The 21,207-nt window shown below is 47.5% G+C and overlaps 1 protein-coding gene across 3 annotated transcripts in view; it reads right to left on the reverse strand.

The window, feature by feature from the left end:
• Positions 1 to 1,668: 1,668 nt before the first annotated feature.
• The window catches only part of PAPPA2 (pappalysin 2), a 204,632-nt gene continuing 185,093 nt past the window's right edge, over positions 1,669 to 21,207 (reverse strand). For all 3 annotated transcript variants that reach the window (XM_083157266.1, XM_083157265.1, XM_083157264.1), the window contains exons 22-23: positions 5,883 to 5,981; positions 1,669 to 2,281 (exon numbers count right to left, since the gene is read on the reverse strand). In XM_083157266.1, the coding sequence (XP_083013392.1) occupies positions 2,141 to 2,281; positions 5,883 to 5,981 (240 nt within the window). In that variant the 3' untranslated portion in view covers positions 1,669 to 2,140. The remainder of the gene's footprint in view (positions 2,282 to 5,882; positions 5,982 to 21,207) is intronic.

Here is a 21,207-nt window from a genome sequence, read left to right on the forward strand (position 1 = left end):
TCTAATGCCGGGCAGCATCTGAGCAGGTGCTCAGATGCTGCCCGGCTTCTCCCGTCCTGGCAGTGTGGCTCTGCATGATGAGGTCAGAGGTCACGCTGTGCAGGCCACACAGCCGCATAGCACACCTTGCCCTGGGTGCGCTGCGCTCCTGTGTCATCATTCATCCTGCCCTCCCATCCTGGCTGCATTGCCCGCCTCCCTCCAGCTTCACCGCCCATTCCACTCCCAGATTCACCATCTGCCCACCCTCCCGGCTTCACTGCCCGCCCACCCGGCACCTGGCATCACCACCCACCTGGCTCCTGCCATTACCGTCCTCCCGGCTCCTGGCACCACCACCCACCTGGCTCCTGCCATCACCGCCACACTGCACATGTAAGTAAATATGTGGGACTGCAGGGGCGGGGTTTTTTGTTAGGGAAGCCCGGGATTGGGCATTTTTCAATCCCAAATTCCGGGATTGAAAAAATGCCCCGGGATTGGCATCCCTAATTGGCACACATCTATAGGAGCCTTCAAATAGGTGCAGTTACACAATCAGTGCTCTGACAGCGTTTTCTCAAAGCCTGCAGCCAGACAGTGAATGACTTTCAACATACTGTATCGACTGGTGGAGCCTGGAGCTATCTACCAATCAGAGTGCTGACAGCCATTCACTTTATGGAAGCAAAAGGAGAGATAGTACAGGGTCACAGGAGGGACATACAGTATTATGATTTTTTTTTTTTATTGGTTCTCATGAATGCGTGCGCAGGGGCCACAGTGCACTGCTTTGCCCAAAGCCTAAAATGCTGTTAGGATAGCCCTGACAAGGAGAATTTTATAGGTACTCAGAAACCCACCCTGCTGCATGCACCACGGCCCCTTCCCATCTTTATGGCTTCTCCCAGAATTTTTCAGGCTTTCAATGCACCGGTCATTGTGACAATCTGAAAGTGAAAACCAATCCTGCTCATTGGTTAATATGGTTAATGTAACCCCTCATGCGTTCTAGGTTACTATTAATCACTTTTAAACCTAGGTGCAGGGCAGGCGAAGGAGCCACAAACAGTGCAGAGTATAAGAATATTCCTGCTTCAACACAAATAGACAAACCAATGTCCCGCTCACCTGTTATATGTGCCACATGGCCAGTCAGTGGTAACATAGGTGACGATTTATCGTTTTGCTGGTGGGTGCTCAAGCCAAAACTATAGGGGAGTGGCTTCATGGGGAAGGGGCGTGGCCACAAAATAATACCAATTTATATTAAATGGCGTAACTATGGAGGGTGCAGGGTATGCAACTGCTATGTGGCCCGGGGCTTGGGGGGGCCTGAGGACTAGCAGGCAATCCCCTGCACCCTTAAGTATTGTTTGGGTAAGAGAGTGCGCGGGATGTGGACTGCACAGGCAGGGCGGAAGAACAGTAAAGCGGCCGCGGCAAGTTAGGTAGGATTTGATTTGTCAGATTCAGCACTGCTGCAGCCTGTAGTGCACTATTAGTGCTCCTACAGTGGCCCAGCAGTAGCCAGTGGGACTTGGGGGGTGGCCAGTGGGTGCTCTTGAATTTCCGTGGGTGCTCAAGCCCTTGAGCACCCACAGAATCGGTGCCTATGAGTGGTAATCATATTCGTGGAAAAATTAAAAGCCACAAACATATTTTTTGCTTGGAAACATAACGCACAAGTACATTAATACCCTGGTATTTATTCATATATTATAATTTTATAAACTACCTTGGACTGCAACGATACTGACAAATTGCTAATACAAAACTACTCCATTATACACAACATACTGTGGTCATGCAGGTGACAGGACGAACAATCAGAGACATACTGCAAATAATCTGCCTTAGATTACTTATATAGCTTATACTGTATAGTGTAGGGCAGATAACGGAACGCTTTACAATGAATAGAGGTGCTCTGCAATATCAGTCTACATTTGGTAAATAACAGGCGGAGGTAAAGATGACGACGTTTCTGTGCGTAGGTCTCAGCGGAATTCCCCAGGATGGTGCACACATGTTGTATACTCCCATTTCCAATGCTATCCAGGTCATCTATTTCAGTGCCAACGGCCATGCGAGGTGCCAAGCTGCACTGGGGATGTTGCCATGGCTGAATGTGAGATTAGTTTTTTTCCACAAAGGTTCCTCAAGTGGTTGGTGTGTGCAAGTTCTCCCCACTCGCTAGCGGCAGCCATCCTCTTCCTTGAGATCGGTTCTCCTCCGCTTCTGGGTCAAGGCATGTACACTCATCCCCGACACAATCAGTGCCAAAGGTCACCACCTCACCCTGCAAAACGGAAGAGAAGAACAGACGATTTATGTGCTGTACTGCACTGTACCATGGTATCAATAGAGAAGCACCAGGTAAAGCCTGGGGACCAGATGTACTCCTAACTGTGGGAGTGCATTGGGATGATGTCACCACATTGGTGGACCAATCAGAAGTAAAAAGACTCAACTATGCAGACCCTGCTGGTGTGTCTGTCATCAAACACAAGTACAGATTTGTCTTTATACATTATAGCTGTTGTCACGCCAAACAGTTCCCTCGGTGTCCCAGGTAATGAAAGACTGTGCTAGCACCAGGCATATGTTTTGCTACGTAATGCAACTTTGTCACAACTAAGATGCACCGAGAGACTGTTCTGATTAATGTGATATACTTTATCTGACATTTGTATATCTGTGTGCAACTGAGTCTCTTTTTATGCTTGATGGACTTCATATGTGAACAGGGAGAACTTTTACATATAGCACCTCACATTTGTTTCCAATATTCAACCTTTTTTGTTCAGTCTAAAGCCCTGTACACACAATCGCTCAGCATACATCGTGGTACACATATGATGCACCCGCTATGCTGTGTGCTGAGCGGGCTTTGCCTATTGTCTATAGGCAAAGCCCCACGATCTAACAGGAAAGCCAGTGCAAGCAGTCTTTACCTCCGGGCGATGGCGACGTATGGGACCTTGCATCCCCATCACTGCAGGGCATACATACAGAGCAATCAGTGCTTCATTTTTAAGCAATCTAGTCAGATCGCTTAGAAATGGGGCTGAAATCGCCCTGTGTGTATGCCCCTTAAATTTTTAGGGGTAATGGTGTTACCCTTTCTTTGAATGTTGGGATCTACATTGGCTGCTCATGCTTAATTTTTGGGAATTATACACTTTTTAAGGTTTTCATGACTCTGTATACGAAGTGCTACAATGCAGCAGCCACAGCCTTTTTCCAGTAAAAGTTCTGTTCTGCTCCTTAAACAGACTCGGTCACACTCAACATACAAGTGTCATATCACATTACTCAGCACAGTCTTCTGGTGCTTCCTAGTCACATTACTTGGCGACCAAGATGTATTTACTGCAACAATAAGAAAAGATGCCTGATGCTGAGTTTATGCAGGACCTGGCAGCTCATTCACACCAGTAATCAGTAAAGTTTTTTGGGAGGAATATTGACCTAGGTGGCGCACTGCTGTCTGAGAAAGTTGAGTTACTACAAAAATGTCACCACATTTTTACAAACAAAACTACAGGTATATAGATAACCAGAGTGCGTGAAACACAATCATATAGGCGCAAACTCAAGTAATCTCACACTGCAAGGAGTACTGAGTCTAGATGTATGAGGACACATATGTCAAAAATAGTAAGGGATTTTGGCATAGAAAACAGACATGGACACAAGGGGTCTAGAAGAAAACAAGTACACAACAAGCGATGGGGAAGCAGAAGCACAGAAAGAATGGCTTCAAATACACTTGGCAGTCTAGTGGCCTCCAGACCTTTGTTCTACTGTGATAAACCACAGAATCGCCAGAATATTGAAAAATATCCCGAAAATATACCGATCTCCAGTGCAGCCCAGAGACACCTCAGATTTGTTACACTCACGGATAGCATCAACTCCTGTCCCTTTAACAGATGTCACATTGGTTATAGATTGGCACCAGACTTAGATGAGTATTTGCAGTGTTGGGTTCTCTGCTCTGTGAACAAGCAAAGATTGCTTATGAGGGAGACAAGAGAGGGATGGGGCTAAAACTCTGGGCAGGTGGCCTCAAGGGAGCGTCGGCCTCCTGGGAACATTCCCTGTAAGGTCTATAGCCAATCGCCCCTGTTCCTACAATCTCTTTGATTAATCTTTTGCTATTTATGTACAGATGGAGCCGGCTTTATCTTTGCCCAGCGCTCGCCAGAGACTCCTCGCTGGCGTGCGCTGGCGATATGTACTGGGACGCGCGTGGCGGCTGGGCAGTGTCTCCCTTCCCATCCCCGCTTCAGGGAGACGCTGCGCAGTTCGGGGGGGTCAGGGCGGCGAGGGGGACCCGTGGCGATCGGGGCCGGAAAGCATCTTGTGCACGTGCACCCCTGGCGGTAGCCGGCCGCTGGCGGGGGATGGCGATAGAATCGCCATCCCCTGCAAAGGATGGAGCCGGCTCCATCTGTATTAAAAAAACTTTTGGGATGTGTTTTGCTTTCAGTGGCTATTAGCTTTTCATTTTTCCTTTTAGCTGCTTTAATTTCCCTTTTACAAACTTTATTTAATTCTTTGTACTAAGTGAATGCCCCCTTGTCCCCAATAGCCTTTTAAATTTTAAACACTCTCCTCTTATTGGTTATTGCTTCCCTTACGTTTTTGTTCAACCATGCCGGTTTTGTTCTGTTGATATTACTCTTATTTATTTTTGGGATAAATGTATTTTTAGTGTACAGTATCATGCAACTTTTTGAAAGTTTCCCACATTTCCTCTGTGTTTTTTTCCCCTTAAATAGGGAATCCTGCTTTATTTATTTTAAAGAGTCTCTAAACAATTTCAAATTAGCTTTCCAGAAATTAAGAATTTTAGATGGTCCCTTTATATTGTTGTTTACAGAAGCGAATTTCCAAAGAAACCATGTTGTGGTCACGGTTTACTTTGGTGTTTGATACTAAGCACCTTATTCTGGTTGACTGGCAAAGCTGCGAGTTTTGCCAAACACCGCCTGCATGCTCCCCCTCGCACGCAGTGTTCCCCCGCACGCATGCAAATGGATGTTTATTCAAAACAGCAGCTTGCGTGCAGGGAGAAAATCATTCGATGTTCGGTGACCATCAAATTATTTTTACAGCGCTCGCAGTTGTAAGATACCTCTCATCTACGAGCGCCCTGTGCAGGAAGCAGGCGGGCAGCTGGCATCTGCTGCCCCCCCCCCCCTACTACATTGTGTGCAAACCAGAATACGGGCCTAAATCCACATTACTTGTTAGTACTAATTCCAAGATTGCCCCGTAACAAGTAGGTGTTTCTACCCATTGTGTAAAAAAATGGTCCTTCAGTAAGTTTAGAAATCCACCACTTTTAGCTGAAGTGCCACCGCCTCCTCTAGCATCCTCAGAAACTGTCTGCTGTAAGGGGGTGGACATTTTGTGTGGGCCATTTTTCATTAGCAGCAGGAGCCAGGAGGAGCCAGGAGGAGCGCCGAAACCGCACACAAGTAGATCTGCAGGTTCCGGCCACACGCCCTGCTGTGACAAGTGGCAAGCAGAGAGGTAAGGCAGGTCCCAGCAGCGGTGCAGCTCAGCGATAGACCTCCGGCACCCACACTTACTTAGCACCTCCCCACTACCATGGGGTCTACCTTCCTAGTTTAGTTAAATCGATTCGCTGATTAGTGCTTCAACCCACAAAATAGGCAATTTTTGGTTTCACTTTAAAATATGTTGATGCTATCTGCTGAGTGCAAAAGAAGAAATGACTTCAGTTTTCGATCCATGTGACAGAAAAAATAAAAGGATTTACTACTCCTAGCGGATAGATTGCAGCTTGAAGCCACACAATTATGTCCATACACAGAGGGTACATTGTTGGGGGAGAATAGAACCTGTCAGCTGAATGGTGTCCTTACCTTGTGTGAGGACACAGTAGAGGCACAGCAGTCCCCTCCGTCATACTGACAATACGCTCGGTTATTAATTGTGTCACACCAGCCATCTGCTTGAAAGGGCTACACAGGAACACACAGTAAGTCAGCATAATACACCAAGGAAATCAATAGACAGTATGTAACCTTTACTGATTTGACTCTGAGGGTATAGAGAGAACAATATTTTTTTCATTGCTTGCAGAAGATTGCGGAGATGAAACGCTTTGTCTGTTAGATACATTCCCAATGTGTAGGTGGATAAATGTGACACTTTTATCAGGCTGAGAGCTGCAGCATCTGTTGTGTCGTCTTCCGGAAGAGAAAAGAATCGGAGCAGAATACAACCATTTACATAGCGTACAGACAATAGATAGATCCAAATTGCATGTGTAGAGGGAGAGAAAGCTGAGGATCCTGTGTTTTGTGTACGCCCTTCGTACAGGCACATTGGGAGGCTGCAGAATTGCTAATAAAACAATGTAACCCCTTCGGCAAAATGACATTGTATAAGGGTCCCGTATGTGGTCCTTGAACCCACGAAGGGACAGCAATGGAAATAGCTCAGTGACAGCGATGGAAGGGACAGCGATGGAAATAGCTCAGTGACATCTGAATTGGTGGGAGATGTGCCAGAGGGGACATTAATTACTGTTCCACGAAAGGCATATGGACAGCTGTGCTCTATAGAATAGGATTGAGGTACTTGGGGGATGCAGTCCTATATGAGAGGTTAAACTCTTATTAGTGCCGGTAGTCAGAGAAGAAGTGCTGTATGACCTATGTTATATCTATATGGTAATGATATAGATATAAAAAAAAGTATTCACTTGTGAATGTAAATAGTGGCAGTACATGGGAATATACAGTACAATGTGGTCAGGATCTGTGTATACGATGAGGTACCCCCATCTCCTTTTTCTGAGGTGTAGCTGAGGGGATCAGCATGTTAGCATTAGCATTGGCTGTGAGTCCCGACATGTATCGGACAATGGCACTTATTCTGGTTCACTCACAAAGACAAACTCCTCAAATGGACAAAACCATGTGCACTGCAGGGGGACAGATTTAACATGTGCAGAGAGAGTTAGATTTGGGTGAGTTATTTTGTTTCTGTGCAGGGAAAATACTGGCTGCTTTATTTTTACACTGCAATACAGATCTCACTTTGAAGTAAAACCCCACCCAAATCTAACTCTCCCTGCACAAGTTACATCTGCCCCACCTGCAGTGCATATGGTTTTGTTCATTTGAGAAGGAATTTGTCTTTGCGAGTGAACCAGAATAAGGACCAATATTAGAACCCTACAAAGACAATGAAGCAACCAGTGATAAATCTTAGTTTCATTGCAAGAACACAGTTAACTAATACCACCACCTAGCCCTAGTTAAAGGGACTTTACTATTCTAGCGGGTGCCGGACAGGGTCCCGACAGTCGGGACCCTGACAGGCATTCACACGACGTCGGGATCTTGACTGTCAAAACACCGACAGCCGGGTTCCGGACGGCCACCTGCTATTTTCCCTCGTGGGGATCCATGACCCCCATAGAGGGAGAATAGAATAGGTGGCTCGCATAGCGAGCCACCATGCCCGCAGCGTGGTGAGCGCCTCGAGTCCGCAAGGGGCTTAGTTGCGCTCACCATGCTGTCTGGGTCCGGCCAGTCGGGATCCCGATAATGACTGTCGGAGCCCTATACCACACCTGCTTCTAGCATTTTGATAAACACATATTTTTAAATTGACCACAGATCACGTTTTTCAAATACCTATATTATAGCCACGTACACCTAATTTAGGCACCAGTGAGCACTTTCCTCAGGGCCGGCGCTACCCGCTCAGCGCAGCCTGCCCAATTCCTTTTCTGCCACAGTTACAGCTCTGGTGCTGTGTAATGAGAATAAGATTGTGCTACTGTGTGTCATGATTTGAACTGGGAGTACTATTGTGTACACATGCCCCTTCCTTGTGAGACCACACACCTTTTTTGGTGTGCGCTGTCTCTTTGTAAAGTATGAGGGGGCGCAAATGTAAAGTTTGCAGGAGGGCGCCAAACACCCTAGCACCGGCCCTGATTTTCCTAAATCTTATTAATTACTACTTGGATACTGCTCACTACAGATCACTTAGGGCAGTGATGGCTAACCTTGACACTCCAGATGTTGTTGAACTACACATCCCAGCATGCCCTTCTACAGTTTTACTATTTGGCCATGCTAAAACTGATGAAGGGCATGCTGGGATGTGTAGTTCAATAGCAGCTGGAGTGTCAAGGTTAGCCATCACTGACTTAGGGAGTGATTAAATCGCAGCTGCTACTGCATCTTTATGATCCTACTGCAGCTGATAGGCATTGTACAGAGAAACCCGTTGGTCACGGTGTGAATCTACCAATGCGCACACAAAGATGCACTCACAGATATTGGCTGCACCCTCACACATTAGAGCCACCCGATGCTTCTTTAGAATGTCTGTAGGATGGAACATATCTACCGGTGCCACTGAAAGTGCGCTTTTCAATGCAGTCCCTAACACAGTAACCATTGGGACGGGATGCGGTCATTTGGTCTACTGCATTATGGTAGAAAGTCATTAGGTCGAATCCATTAGGTCGACATGCTAAAAGGTCGACATGACTCTAGGTTGACATGAGAAAAGGTCGACATGATTCTAGTTCGAAAGGTCATTAGTTCGACAGGTCATTAGTTCGACAAGGTCATTAGTTCGACATTGTCTATGTCGACATTCACAAGGTCGACATGGAGTTTTTCACTGTTTTTTGAGCCAACATGTGCCGACAGGCGGTATTTCATGCCCTACCATCCACTAGGGCGTGGTGGGAGAATAAAATAGTGTGCCGAGCGTAGCGAGGCACCGTGCCCGACGCATAGCGAGCGCAGCGAGCGATGCGAGGGGATGCAGTGCACTTTAAACTGTGTCCATGTCGACTGTGTTGACATTCAGGTAAAAAAACAGTGAAAAACCCCATGTCGACCTTGTGAATGTCGACATACACAATGTCGAACTAATGACCTTGTCGAACTAATGACCTGTCGAACTAATGACCTTTCGACCTAGAATCATGTCGACCTTTTCCCATGTCGACCTAGAATCATGTCGACCTTTTAGCATGTCGACCTAATGGATTCGACCTAATGACTTTCTACCATAATGCAATAGACCAAATGATCCCAACCCCATTGGGACACATGCTGCCATCCACCTAGAATCAGGCCCTTAGTACATCCTATCTGGATGAACACCAGTTATCAATGGCGTAACTAGAAATTTTTAACCCCCCAGCAAAAATAATTGCTGGGGTTTCTATGCTCATTACCAGGGGGGTTACATGCTCATTGCCACGGGGTTACATGCTTGGTGAATGGGTTGCAGTCACTTTAGACCCTCTAGGACCTCTAGCATTTGTTTGCAACAAGGCAGTGGCCATTTTTGCAGGACTGTTTTAGCCGATTCCAGGGCTTGATTTAGGGCCTATGGGCCTGGAGCTGAAAATGATCACGGGCCTATTATGAGAAATAGAGGTGAGGCCAATGCTATGTAGAACCCATACACTATACGCCCCAATGTATTCCTAAATATGACTACAAACATTTCATAAATAAGTTAAATAGAAATGCAATTGTAATACTTATGATTTATGGCCGGGCATGTGGCCGTGTGGTGTCTGCTTGGTGGTCATCACGCTGCCATGATGTTGGCCCAATTTTTATGTGGAGGCCTGGAGCTGAAGCTCTATCCACCCCACTGTTAATCTGGCCCTGGCTGATTCCCTGCGGATGGTCAGTCACGGGGGAATCACTGATTGGCAGAGAGCTGTTACAGGCGACTTACTCAACCAATCAGCAGCCTACCACTGGCCCATGGGACTTTTAAAAATGGCGTCCAATGCCGCAAGATCCCACAGCTAGATATTGAGGTTTTTCCTGAGGGAGGTGGAGATCCAAGCTGCGGCAGGGATCAGTTATAGTTCAGATTTTAAGAAATCCAAACTGCTCTTCTCTAGCTGGTGCTACCTCACAACTATCAATAGGGGTGGCAGCGGTAAGCCTCCTCCATCGCAGGGATCAGTCAGGTCCAAGAGCTTAACCCTTTGAGGTCCACACCACAAAAAAGCAAAGGAAAAAAAAACTTCTTTGCATTTTTTATACACTGAGGATAATATTAACAACAACCAACAACAATCAATAGTTTTTTAAAATGAGACCCCACAGTTTTTGAGCTATAGGCCTCTACCAAACGGTTGAGAAATCCGTTTATAATAAAAAAAAAAATTGGTGCGGACCTCAAAGGGTTAAGGTGCCCAAACACGGAGCGTTTTGTGCACGCTGCTTTAGCACATCACACGAACTGTCCAAAATGCACAGCGGTCACCTTTAGTCCATCACCGCACACACAAGTAGGTAGGAGCGCAGGACTACAGTACCAATTTCAGGCATCTCTCACAGCACCTGGACGCATACAGCAGGGGACGTGGCATCATGGTGATGGCACACAATAATGAAAAGTCAGTACGCTAAGCATATATCACATTATAAGGTAATAAGGTCACAGGGAGCATATACATCGAAAACAAGCAACACAAAAATAAAATGCGGTACTTATGTAATATCTGGGCTCCCGTTTTTCTTATGAGACAGCGTCCCCTTGCGGGGCTCGCTGCGCTCGCCACACTATATAAAATCAACTCCATGCGTAGTTGGATAATAGGGGTATGAAAAAATGGGGTGCATTTAACATGGGAGCCCAGATAATACATAAGTACCTAAAATGCATATTGTCAAGTGCACAATACTGTATATATATAACACTTCAATAGCCTTCCCTTGTAGAAGCTGACTAGAATAAAAGATTTATTACTGAGATGCTTTGGCTGATCATTTTCCTGTAATAATGTTAATAGATTGTAGCAGCATTATTCTGGAAATAACTGGAAGTGGTTTAGACGGATTCAGTATGAAATCCCGGCGGTCGGGATCCCGGCGTTCAAAATCCCAACGCCAGAATCCAGACCGCCGAAATCCCGACAAGGGGGGGACGTGAATCGCCCCTCCTTGCGGGCTCGCTGCGCTCGCCACGCTAATTTATTCTCCCTCCAGGGGTGTCGTGGACACCCACGGAGGGAGAAAGTGTCGGGATTTTGGCGGTCGGGATTCCGGCGTCGGGATTCTGAACGCCGGGATTTTAACTGCATCCCGTTTAGACACATTCAGCAAAACATCATCATCAGTTAGAAGAAGTTTGTCTAGGCAGGGCCGCCGACAGGGGGGTGCTGTGGGTACAGCTGTCCTGGGCCCTGGCGTCTGGAAGGGCCCGGGCAGCTCATTTTGCCCACCACAAACACCCCAGCTTGTGCACCATTAACCAATCAGAGCAGCTGCAGGTACACAAGCTCTGATTGGCTCACCAGCAGGTTCTGCATTTTAATTGCCTGCTGGCGTCCTGCATTGAAGAAGCCTGTGCTTCAGGACCTGCAGCAAGAGTCGGGCGGTAAGTGAAGGTATGGGGGAGGGGCCCAGACTGGAAATCAGTCCCGGGCCCCAAAATTCCTAATGGCAGCCCTTTGTCTAGGTCATATGTGTAACTATTTGTGGCAGACTCGTTTGCCACAAATAGTGTGCCGGTGACTGTATGTGCAAGTGCAGTGCATTTGTTTCCAAATCTACTTTTGCCTCCAATTAGGGCGGCCATCGCCGATCCCGGGATTTGTCTCCAAAAACGTCAGGATTTCAATCCCGGGATTGGGAGTTTCCAATCCTGGGATTTCGGGAATAGACTGCGCATGCACAGTCTAATGCCGGGCAGCGTCTGAGCCCTCGCTCTGATGCTGCCCAGCTGTTCCCGATGCCTGGCCTGCAGATCTGTGCAGCGTGAATGTCAGAGGTCATGCACAGAGGCCAGATCTAACAAGCCTTGGTCACCAAGCCCAGGAAATTTGTACTCAATGGTTCTCCTCCTTTGCACAGCTAAACTATAACACTAAAAATTCTGCAACAATGAAAAACATTACAATGCACCGAAAGTGTAAACTAGAAGCAAATGATCTCCGGATAGAAGTTAGCTGAAGCTATTACAGCACATTTGTATGCAGCTCACATGTGATCTTATGCATTGGAACAAGATGATTCTGCTTCAGGCTACAGATGCAAAAAATATGGTTGTACCAGCAAGAACGCGGGTGGCTTCCAAAATATGTCCTTTTATCACTAGTTCTACAATTAAAACGTATGCACCGAAAACAGTACAGTATTAAAGGTAAATACACCTGTTGCTTAAATTATTTAAACAGAACATTTACACATTCATGAAAAGGTTCAGTGCATGGTTAGCACAGGGCTACTCTATGGCCCTTATTCTGGTTCACTTGCAAAGGCATATTCCTTCTCAAATGGACAAAACCATGTGCACTGCAGGAGGGGGGCACTTCACTATGTAGCGAAACACTCACAAAAAACCAATGTGTTTATACAGTATGTCTTATTGATGTTCAATTAGAGACTGGATTTGATCTCTGTTTGTCCACATACTGTATATTACTCATAGCTGCCTACCCTCCTGCATTGTGCAGGAGACTCCCTGAAATAACAGCAATATCCCTAATTAGTCTAGCAATCTCCCACATTTCACCTAGCCCAGGGGTGGCCAACCGGTCAGAGGTAATGAGATGAAAAATATCGGTAGACAAGCTAAAGAGCCGACATCATGCGCGTGCCGAAGGCGCATGCGCCAAAAAAAAGGCCATAGTCTATTTTGACCACTTGGGTGGGTGTGATACAAATATGCCTCCAATAGTGCCAGATACACATATGCCCCCCACGGTGCCGGATATGCACCACACGGTGCCGGGTATGCCCCCACAGTGCCAAAAAGCTGGTATTCCCCCACAGTGCCACAAACTGCTATGTCCCCACAGTGCCACAAACTGCTATGCCCCCACAGTGCCACAAACTGCTATGCCCCCACAGTGCAAATTTCCCAGCAGCAGCACTCACCATTGTTGCTGCTGCTGCCAGGCGAGGAGAGGACAGTCTGGTGTCCCCCTGCAGTCCTCCTGTCATGTCACCGATGGGAGGAGAGCACAGCACACCGCGCGTCTCCTTCCCCCTCACTTCCCTGTGACTGGGCCGCCCACCAATCGAAGCTCGCTGGCCGGCTCCTGATTCGCTGCTGGCCCACGAGCTCTGATTGGCGGACAGCCCAGTCACAAGGATGCACAGTAAGGGGTAGGAGAGATGCACGATGCGCGCTCTCCTCCCCTCAGAAGGAGAAGGGATTCAGGGAACCGGCAGCAGGGGGGACTGGGACAGACGGTGGGTGCGGCGGGCAGCAGTGGGAGCAGGAGCCACACTTTACAAGGGGGAGAGCCGCATGAGGCTCAAGAGCCACAGGTTGGCCACCACTGACCTAGCCCACATTACACTGTTACATTTTGGGGGAAAAAAGAAGTGAGAGATAGATACATTTACGGTACATTGAATCATCAGAACCACTTCGGAGCACTTAACCAAGTATAGTAGCTCTTGCTAACTGCATTGGGGCTCATCCACATTTGGATATAAGTCATTTTGAAAGATTCCTCTCAGATGTAGCAGTACACACCCACTAGGTGCCACATTCACAATCTCTTTTCACAATCTCTCTCTATATGAAACTAGACACGCCCTTTGGGAGGAGCATGACACGCCCCCTCAATGGGGTGCTTTGATAAATTCTATTACCAACTATAATCTCCCTGAAACTAGTTTTCAAAACTAGGCAAGTATGATACTACTATTGGCAGCCACCAGCATATACAGGTATATACTGTATAAAAGAGCTTTAAGAAACAAGACTGAATCACGTGCACAAATGTGTCGGATATAAAAGGGGATCTGTGAAACGTTATGAAGAAGACAGGACAGCCATATCCCAAGGGCTTAAGCAACACAATCTCGCTATCACCATGGGAAAACTTATAATGAAAAGAGAGATCTGGAGAAACTCTGACAATGAAGATGGGCAGTGGGTGACTGTGAACATGAGAAATGAAAGCAGCAGGCCATTATCATAGATATAAAAGCAGCATCAGCACTGAAGTTTACAAATCCATATATGATATTAGCCAGGAAGGAAAAAAAGCTTTTGCTGGTCTCAACTGAAGGAGTATTGTTCTAGTGCTGGTGTTTGGGCAAAGTGGATCATTTTCCACCATGTACACTGTACAGATTGTGGTGTCTGCAGGCCAAGGGGATGCTAGTGTGGATCTGGAACCACACCAAGGGGGACATGCATAAAACCATTTAAATGGGACAGGTATAGTCCAGATGAACAAATCAGCTTTGATCTTCTATTTATCAAATGCATTCAATAAAATAATTGGTTGCTATGGGAACCTCTCTACCTGTCCCATTTAGACAATTAAAAACATTTCCCCCCAAGTGATCACCACCCTCACCACATACCTCCCAACATGACCCATTCCAAGAGGGACACAATGCTCTGTTCCTGGACTTGCTTGTCAGTGGCAGTTGAAGAGTGGGATTGCACCACTGTCCAAAATTCAAATAGGGGAGCCACACCTGCCAGTGTCCCGGACTGTGGTGTTTGGGGTGACAGTTGCTGGGACTCCCCTATCTGAATTTTGGACTGTGCTGCAGCCCGGCATCTGCAACTGCCACTGGCATGGAAGTCCAGGAGCAGAGCATCTTGTCCCTCCTGGAATGAGTCATGTTGGGAGGTATGCTCACCGGCTGGGTAGGGAACCTCAAAAATACAAGTACTTGTATTTGTGTGTTCCATCACTAAGGTGACAATGGCAAGTGACAGGGATAAAGAAGAGCTACAAGGTGAGCTTACTATGCAGTGACACGCAGACAGTCTTCAGAGACTATGGGGAGATCAAAGCTTCCAAAGGGTAGGGAAATGGATAAACTGAGAAGTTGGCCACCATAGCAACCAATCAGCTTGTAAATGCTATTGGTTGCTATGGAAAACTTCACCTCTTGGCCTCTATTCTACTCTTTAGAAGCTCTGATACATGGCAGATCTGTAATGGATGTAGTGTGCGTGGTGCACATGGGTCCCTGAGTCCCAGGTGGGCCCACACCACACACACTCTGTCCCCATTTTGGCAATACTTACCCTCCGGAGCGCTGCAGAAAAAAATGACATGGCGGCCATTTTTCCTTAGATTTGCACATGCGCAGTTGAGTCTGAGCGCTCTAGTGCTCAGACTCCACAGTGCAGCGGAGGTTCACACATGCAAAGTAGAGTCAGGGCACTAGAGCGCTCAGACCATACTGCTCCTGGCAGAGAGGAAGAGGCCTGGCTGAGGAGGCTGCACACAGCCCTCCTCCTCTCTTAAGACGCCCCTGCTCTGATACAGCCTTGTTAATAAATTAAAAGCCATCGTGCCCCATCCCCCACATTGATCAGCTGCATCTCCCTTCCAGGACCCTCCTTAAGGGGAACACTTTAAAGTATGCTTGAGAGTAATCCCAACATCACACATTGCTGCTTATTTGTAGTGAATGTGAAAGCTGTAATCTTACTGGATGCTTCATACAAGTGCAAGTACAAGTGCAGACACGGCTAGCCAGTATGGACATTCTGGAACCAATTGGCCCAACCATTGTACAGTGTTTGCCCCACAAATATGATCTTATATTATGGAGTTGCATCTGACTTGGGAGGATGCAGAACCATGTTCACCAATGATCCACCTTGGCACTTACTGTAGCTGGAGACTGAACAGCTGTCCTCTAAGTGGCAGGGAAGGGTGCACAGACAACCTCTCCTGCAATCTAATTGACTTTAATGACTGCAAATAGCTAGTTACATTGTTAGTAATTTGATCAGTTACCAAAAATAACAATATGTACCAGACGTCGAAGTCCCACTTGACGTCCTCCGTCCTCATGATTACTGAGTGACATTTAGAAGACAGCTAAAGTAGAGTTGAAGTAGACATAAAGTTCAGTAATTCCCACTCAAAGCATTTTAATGACTCTTACATAAAATTAAATATAAAAAAAAAAATGATATACAGGACAAGCAAATTCCGAACGAACCTCCTGATCAAAACCTTGCGCAATGCGCCATATTTCACAAGAGTTTATATTCCCTTTAAAATGTTGCGAGATTTTACTTAAAAATGAAGGTTGCATTTAATTTCTTTTTCAAAAGATCATTTGATCTCTTTGCAGAAGTAAATCACTCTCCGCGGAGCAGATTCACCAGGAACTGATGAGAGACATCACACCCTGATTTGGAAATAAATTGCCACCGAAGTCATTGACACTTAGTAAATCCCAGAACATGTGCTTATAAACCCGTCAGTTGCACTGACATATGGCTCCGTACTTTCTGAGCTGTAACACTGCCAGAAAGTCTCATCTTTGTCAGCACGGAGAAATTTTCGAGTTCAGCAGCTTCAAAAGCACGAAAATAAAGGCTTTGTGGTGACCTCATTTTGCTAGAATTAGCAAAACATAAATCCTACATAAAAATATGAAGAAATCACTGCAAATAAATGTCAGAAAGAGCATGTGGCGGCCTACGGAGCAGGAATGTCTAAGAGGAAATATATTCATCTAATTATTGGCGGGGAAACAGTACGTTGGTTTATTGCTGGCTGGAGCTACAGATGGGTCTGGTCCCATCTTGGCAGGGGATGGCGCTGGCGTCGCCAGCCGCCATCCCCCGCCAGCGCCATGGCGATGGTGAGAAGGGGACTGGCGCGCACGAGAGGCGCGCGCGTCCCCTTCCGACGGCGCTTCCATTCGTTCCCCCGGGTCCCCGCCGGCTTGCCGGCGGTAACCCGGGGTCCCCGCCGCCTGCCCGCACCCCCCCTAACCCCCCCTAACCCTGTCCGTCTCCCTGAGGCGGAGACGGACAGGGTTTCCGTCGCGCTGGCGATGGAGACTGAGACGCGCGTGCGCGTGAGACGCACGCGCGTCTCAGTGTATTCGCTGGCGTGGCTGCTGGCGGGTCGCCAGCGCGGACGTTCTGGCGACCCGCCAGCAAGGATGGGACCTGACCCATCTGTACTGCACACTTACTGTGGGGCCGATTCCAGGATCGCTCATAGCTATCCAAGTTTGGCCCCAGCCCCAAAGTTCAGGGTCTGCGCATGCGCAAGTCTGAGTATGTGCAAATTCCGGCACCAAACGGCTTCAGCGAGTTACACATTCGCCAGGCCGTTCGTTGCGGGAAGAGAAGGCCGGAGGCGGAAACGGGGATGGACAACGGGGGCTGGGCGGCAGGAGGCTGACATCACATGGTGGACACTGACTGACTTTTATTTCCGAAGAGGAGAGAAATCATTCGATGGTCGGCAACCATCAAATTATTTCTCTACCCTTCGGCCACATGCAATCACATACAGTCCATCATCCTGCATGGTACCAAGAGGATTCGGGAGTGGGGGGGAGCGGACGTTTGGGCCAGAGGGGTGTTTCGGGGCTTGCTAAGCAGAGTACAACCGCTGCTTAGCGCGCCTTGCTGAATTAGTCCCTATGGTTCTTACCCCTCAGGGAGAGTTTCTGGATGCAGGTGACTGATGTGGGCCCTCCACATCAGTCACCTGCATCCAGAAAGTGAAGAAAGTGCTTCATTATGCCCCACCCACTTTAACACTCTAATGTAAATTATGGCATCATGCAGGGGGAGGGGGGGGGGGGGTATGAGGACATTATTCATAAAAAAATGCATCAATACAATCCTGTGGGGTGTATCTATAATGGCAGTGTGGTGCTGACAGGCCCCAAGGTCCTGGAGGCCAATACTGCACAAACTGCACCCAATTTTTGAGTACTTGTGCAGTGTTGCTGCCGCCGTTGTTTCACAAGTCATCGAGAAACGAGGCAGCCATTTTCCTTACATTCTTCATGTGTTCAGAAGGAAAATCACTGGGAAAATGTCCGCCGTACCATTTTTCTGGAGTCATGTACAATAGTTTCTGGAAGAGGCTTAGGGCTGCTAGTGACCCTACTGTTCAGAAATGACTTTGCTGCCATTCAGAGAGGAGGGAACCCAGATACACATGGGCCCTATCCTCTCATAATTTGCCCCTGATGCAATCGGCCCTGTCCATTTTACTGGGAAGTGGACAGGATGAGGTTTTGGCACCCGTGTCTCCAGGGAGTCCATTGGACAATCTGAATACCTGAGATTCTGCCACACATTTTGGGAGAGAAGGAAAGTGTGAGTTACTGTATGGCAATCCCCTTATTTCTAAGGTAATGCGTATTCATTGCAGGAAAAGACATCTGTTATGTCAGCCCCAAACAAGAAAGGTCTTAACAGAAAGACTAAGGGACAGACGTACAGATGGAGCGGGACTTATCTATCCAGGGGATGGCGATGGCGACGCCAGCCGACATCCCCTGCCCCGCGCCATCTGTATGCCGGAAGGGGACGCGCGCGCACGAGGTGCGCGCGTGTCCCCTTCCGACGGTGCTGCCGGCGGTCGCCCGGTGTCTACACCGGGTCCCCGCCCCCCCCCCGCAGCCCCCCGCAGCCCCCTGAAGCGGGAGGCGGACAGGATTGCGTCCGCCTTGCCGCCCCGCCGCCCGGATACTGAGACGCACGCGCGTCTCAGTCAGATGGAGCGCCGTGTTGCTTATCTCTCCTCTGAGGCTCAGTTTGGGTGGAAGCACTGCTGCAGCATCCTAAGCTGTTGGCTATACAGTGCTCCTCCATCCTCTCCCGCGGCCCAGGAGCTGGAGACGCACTGTGCATGCCCTGTGACCTTTCTGGCTCCCTGAGCTGACACTCCACTGGAACCACCATCCCTATGCTGCTGACAGTGTGCAGACTCAGTTGGGAGGCTGTGGAGGCTTTCAAAGTCATCCAGATTCCGGGAGAATCCCAGAATCCGGGAGACTGCAAAAACCTCCTGGAGGATTGGCACCAATTCAAGGAGAATCCAGGAAATCCTGGAGAGGTGGCAACCGTAACAGTACCTGAGAAGCAGTAAGAAGAAAGGAGTAAAAGCATAACTGCAAAGTACAGTTAGATCCCATTTTAACAGCGGTTTGTCACCATCATTTAAAATGTTCCATTTTTCCAGGACAATGGAGGTTATTCTGATCGTAGCGGCCAAATGTGCGTACGTTCCCAATTAACGTACGCTCTCCGTACGCGGCCGTTGGGGTTAAGTCCACCCACAACTCAGCCGCATACGTACGGCCAGAAACAACGTTGAAGGGGAGTGGCGTACAATTGAGCGTACGCCAACGTACACGGACGGCCCAGCCCTTACACTCCGACAACTGGCGTACAACAGAGCGTATGCCACCGTTTACGGACGTCTCTCGTCCGTCTTCCCACCGACTTCTTGCGGCTATCTGAGCGTACGCCAGCTTGCACGGACGGGTCCCTATTGTTTTCAATAGAAAACTCAGCTTATGTCACCGCTCGTGAAAGTGAGCGTACGTCCGTGCACGCTGGCATACCCTTCACATATATGGACCTGCAAATCTTGCCTTTCAACTACAAATCAGACAATTAATTAATTATTCTAATTGTTATTCAATTATTGTTTTCTATTAACTCAATTGTCTACCTTAATAAAGACCCTAATAAAACAACATTTTAACCCTCATTACATGTATATTTGTTATGTTCTAATGTGGCATTTTAATCACTATCTATGTGTCCCCATATTGCTGTTACTTTTAAATCAAGTTATGTTGGTGTTTCTGTATATGTACTAAATTATGTCCATAATTAGTTTGTCCAAAATGTGTAACATGTATACCTACCCTGATGTTATGTGTGATGTTTTAATCTAACAACATTAAACATTCATGCATTTTCACTATGTGTTATTTTACTCAAAAACACACACATTCACACATCAATCATTACCCCTCACCTCAAATTACAAATATAACTTACATTACACATCTGTATGTACCTACCCTTACAAGCCCTCTAACATATTTATTATTAACAACACAGGCAATTTCTAACAGAATATAAACTTTTATTTTGAACAAACATAATAAGGGGGGGGGGATAAAAATAAATTAAATGCGGGCCTCCAGTTGGGCAAAAAGGATCTGCAAATACAGGAGGGTCAGGAAGATCTCCCGAATAATCGCTGCCACCTCCTCCTGGTGCTGTTCAGTGTCTGTAGTGAAGGGATAAAAAAAAAAAATTAATATATAACATACACAAATGTTTGTTGTATTTGTACATAATAAAAAGTTGTGAGTTATGTGTGAAGGCCACATACATTTTTAAACTACATTGAAGATGGGTCTGCTGTAAACACAGTACTAAAAAATAATATGTTAACACACACATACTGTACATAGTAAATAACATTAATTAAATTACTCCTTCTTGGATGAATGTATGCTGTATCCCAATTGGTAGTTTGGTTTTGGGGGACTCTCCTCTAACCTCACAATTAGGCTGTGCTATTTAAGGGTTATGACATTGTTGCGGCTTAAGCACTCCTTACTATTTTAAATTTAGGACATTGCTCTACAAATTATAGGCCTAAAGCTATGTTTGTAAAGCATGCATCCGCATGGCCTCACACACTATTAACAAAACAATCGATAAATTTATGTTGCACATCATGCTGGGAAGTGGAGTTACCCAACACCTGGAGCCACATACAGATAGGGCAGGCCTTATGCTTGCTGGCAAATCGCCAGCAGCATGCTGCTGGCGATCCGCCAGCAACACGGCGCGCCATCTGACTGAGACGCGCGTGCGTCCCCCACGCACGTGCGTCTCAGTATCCGGGCGGCCGGCGGGCGAGGCGGACGCAATACTGTCCGCCTCCCGCTCGAGGGGGGCTGGGGGGACCCGAGGAGGCTGTGGGGGGGTGCGGGTGCCCGGTGTGGGCACCGGGCGACCGTCGGAAGGGGACGGCAGCACCGTCGGAAGGGGACGCGCGCGCACCTCGTGCGCGCGCGTCCCCTTCCGACACACAGATGGCGCGGGAGCAGGGAATGGCGAATGGCGTCGCCATCGCCATCCCCTGCAAAGATGAGCCCGGCCCCATCTGTAACTACAACACCACTAATGTCGGATATCTCATTGGATGTACTGTTATGTCAATTATTCAAGGGGTGAGGCATGGCCACACTCCAAAAAACCACCAAGGGGACCCTTGTTCCTGGAGAAGGACAGGCCACACCTCATGGTCGCCCTGCAGTGATATGTTGCAACTAATGTTGATGTTGGATACACATATGTGGTTGTTGTGATTGTTTATGTGTAGAAATGTGTAGGTAAACATTAGACACATTATTTACTTACGGCTAGTTGAGCCATCCCGCTCGCCGCTGG

This window comes from Crinia signifera, chromosome 8 (genome assembly GCF_055691185.1).
Source record: "Crinia signifera chromosome 8, ASM5569118v1, whole genome shotgun sequence".
Lineage (NCBI taxonomy): Eukaryota > Metazoa > Chordata > Amphibia > Anura > Myobatrachidae > Crinia > Crinia signifera.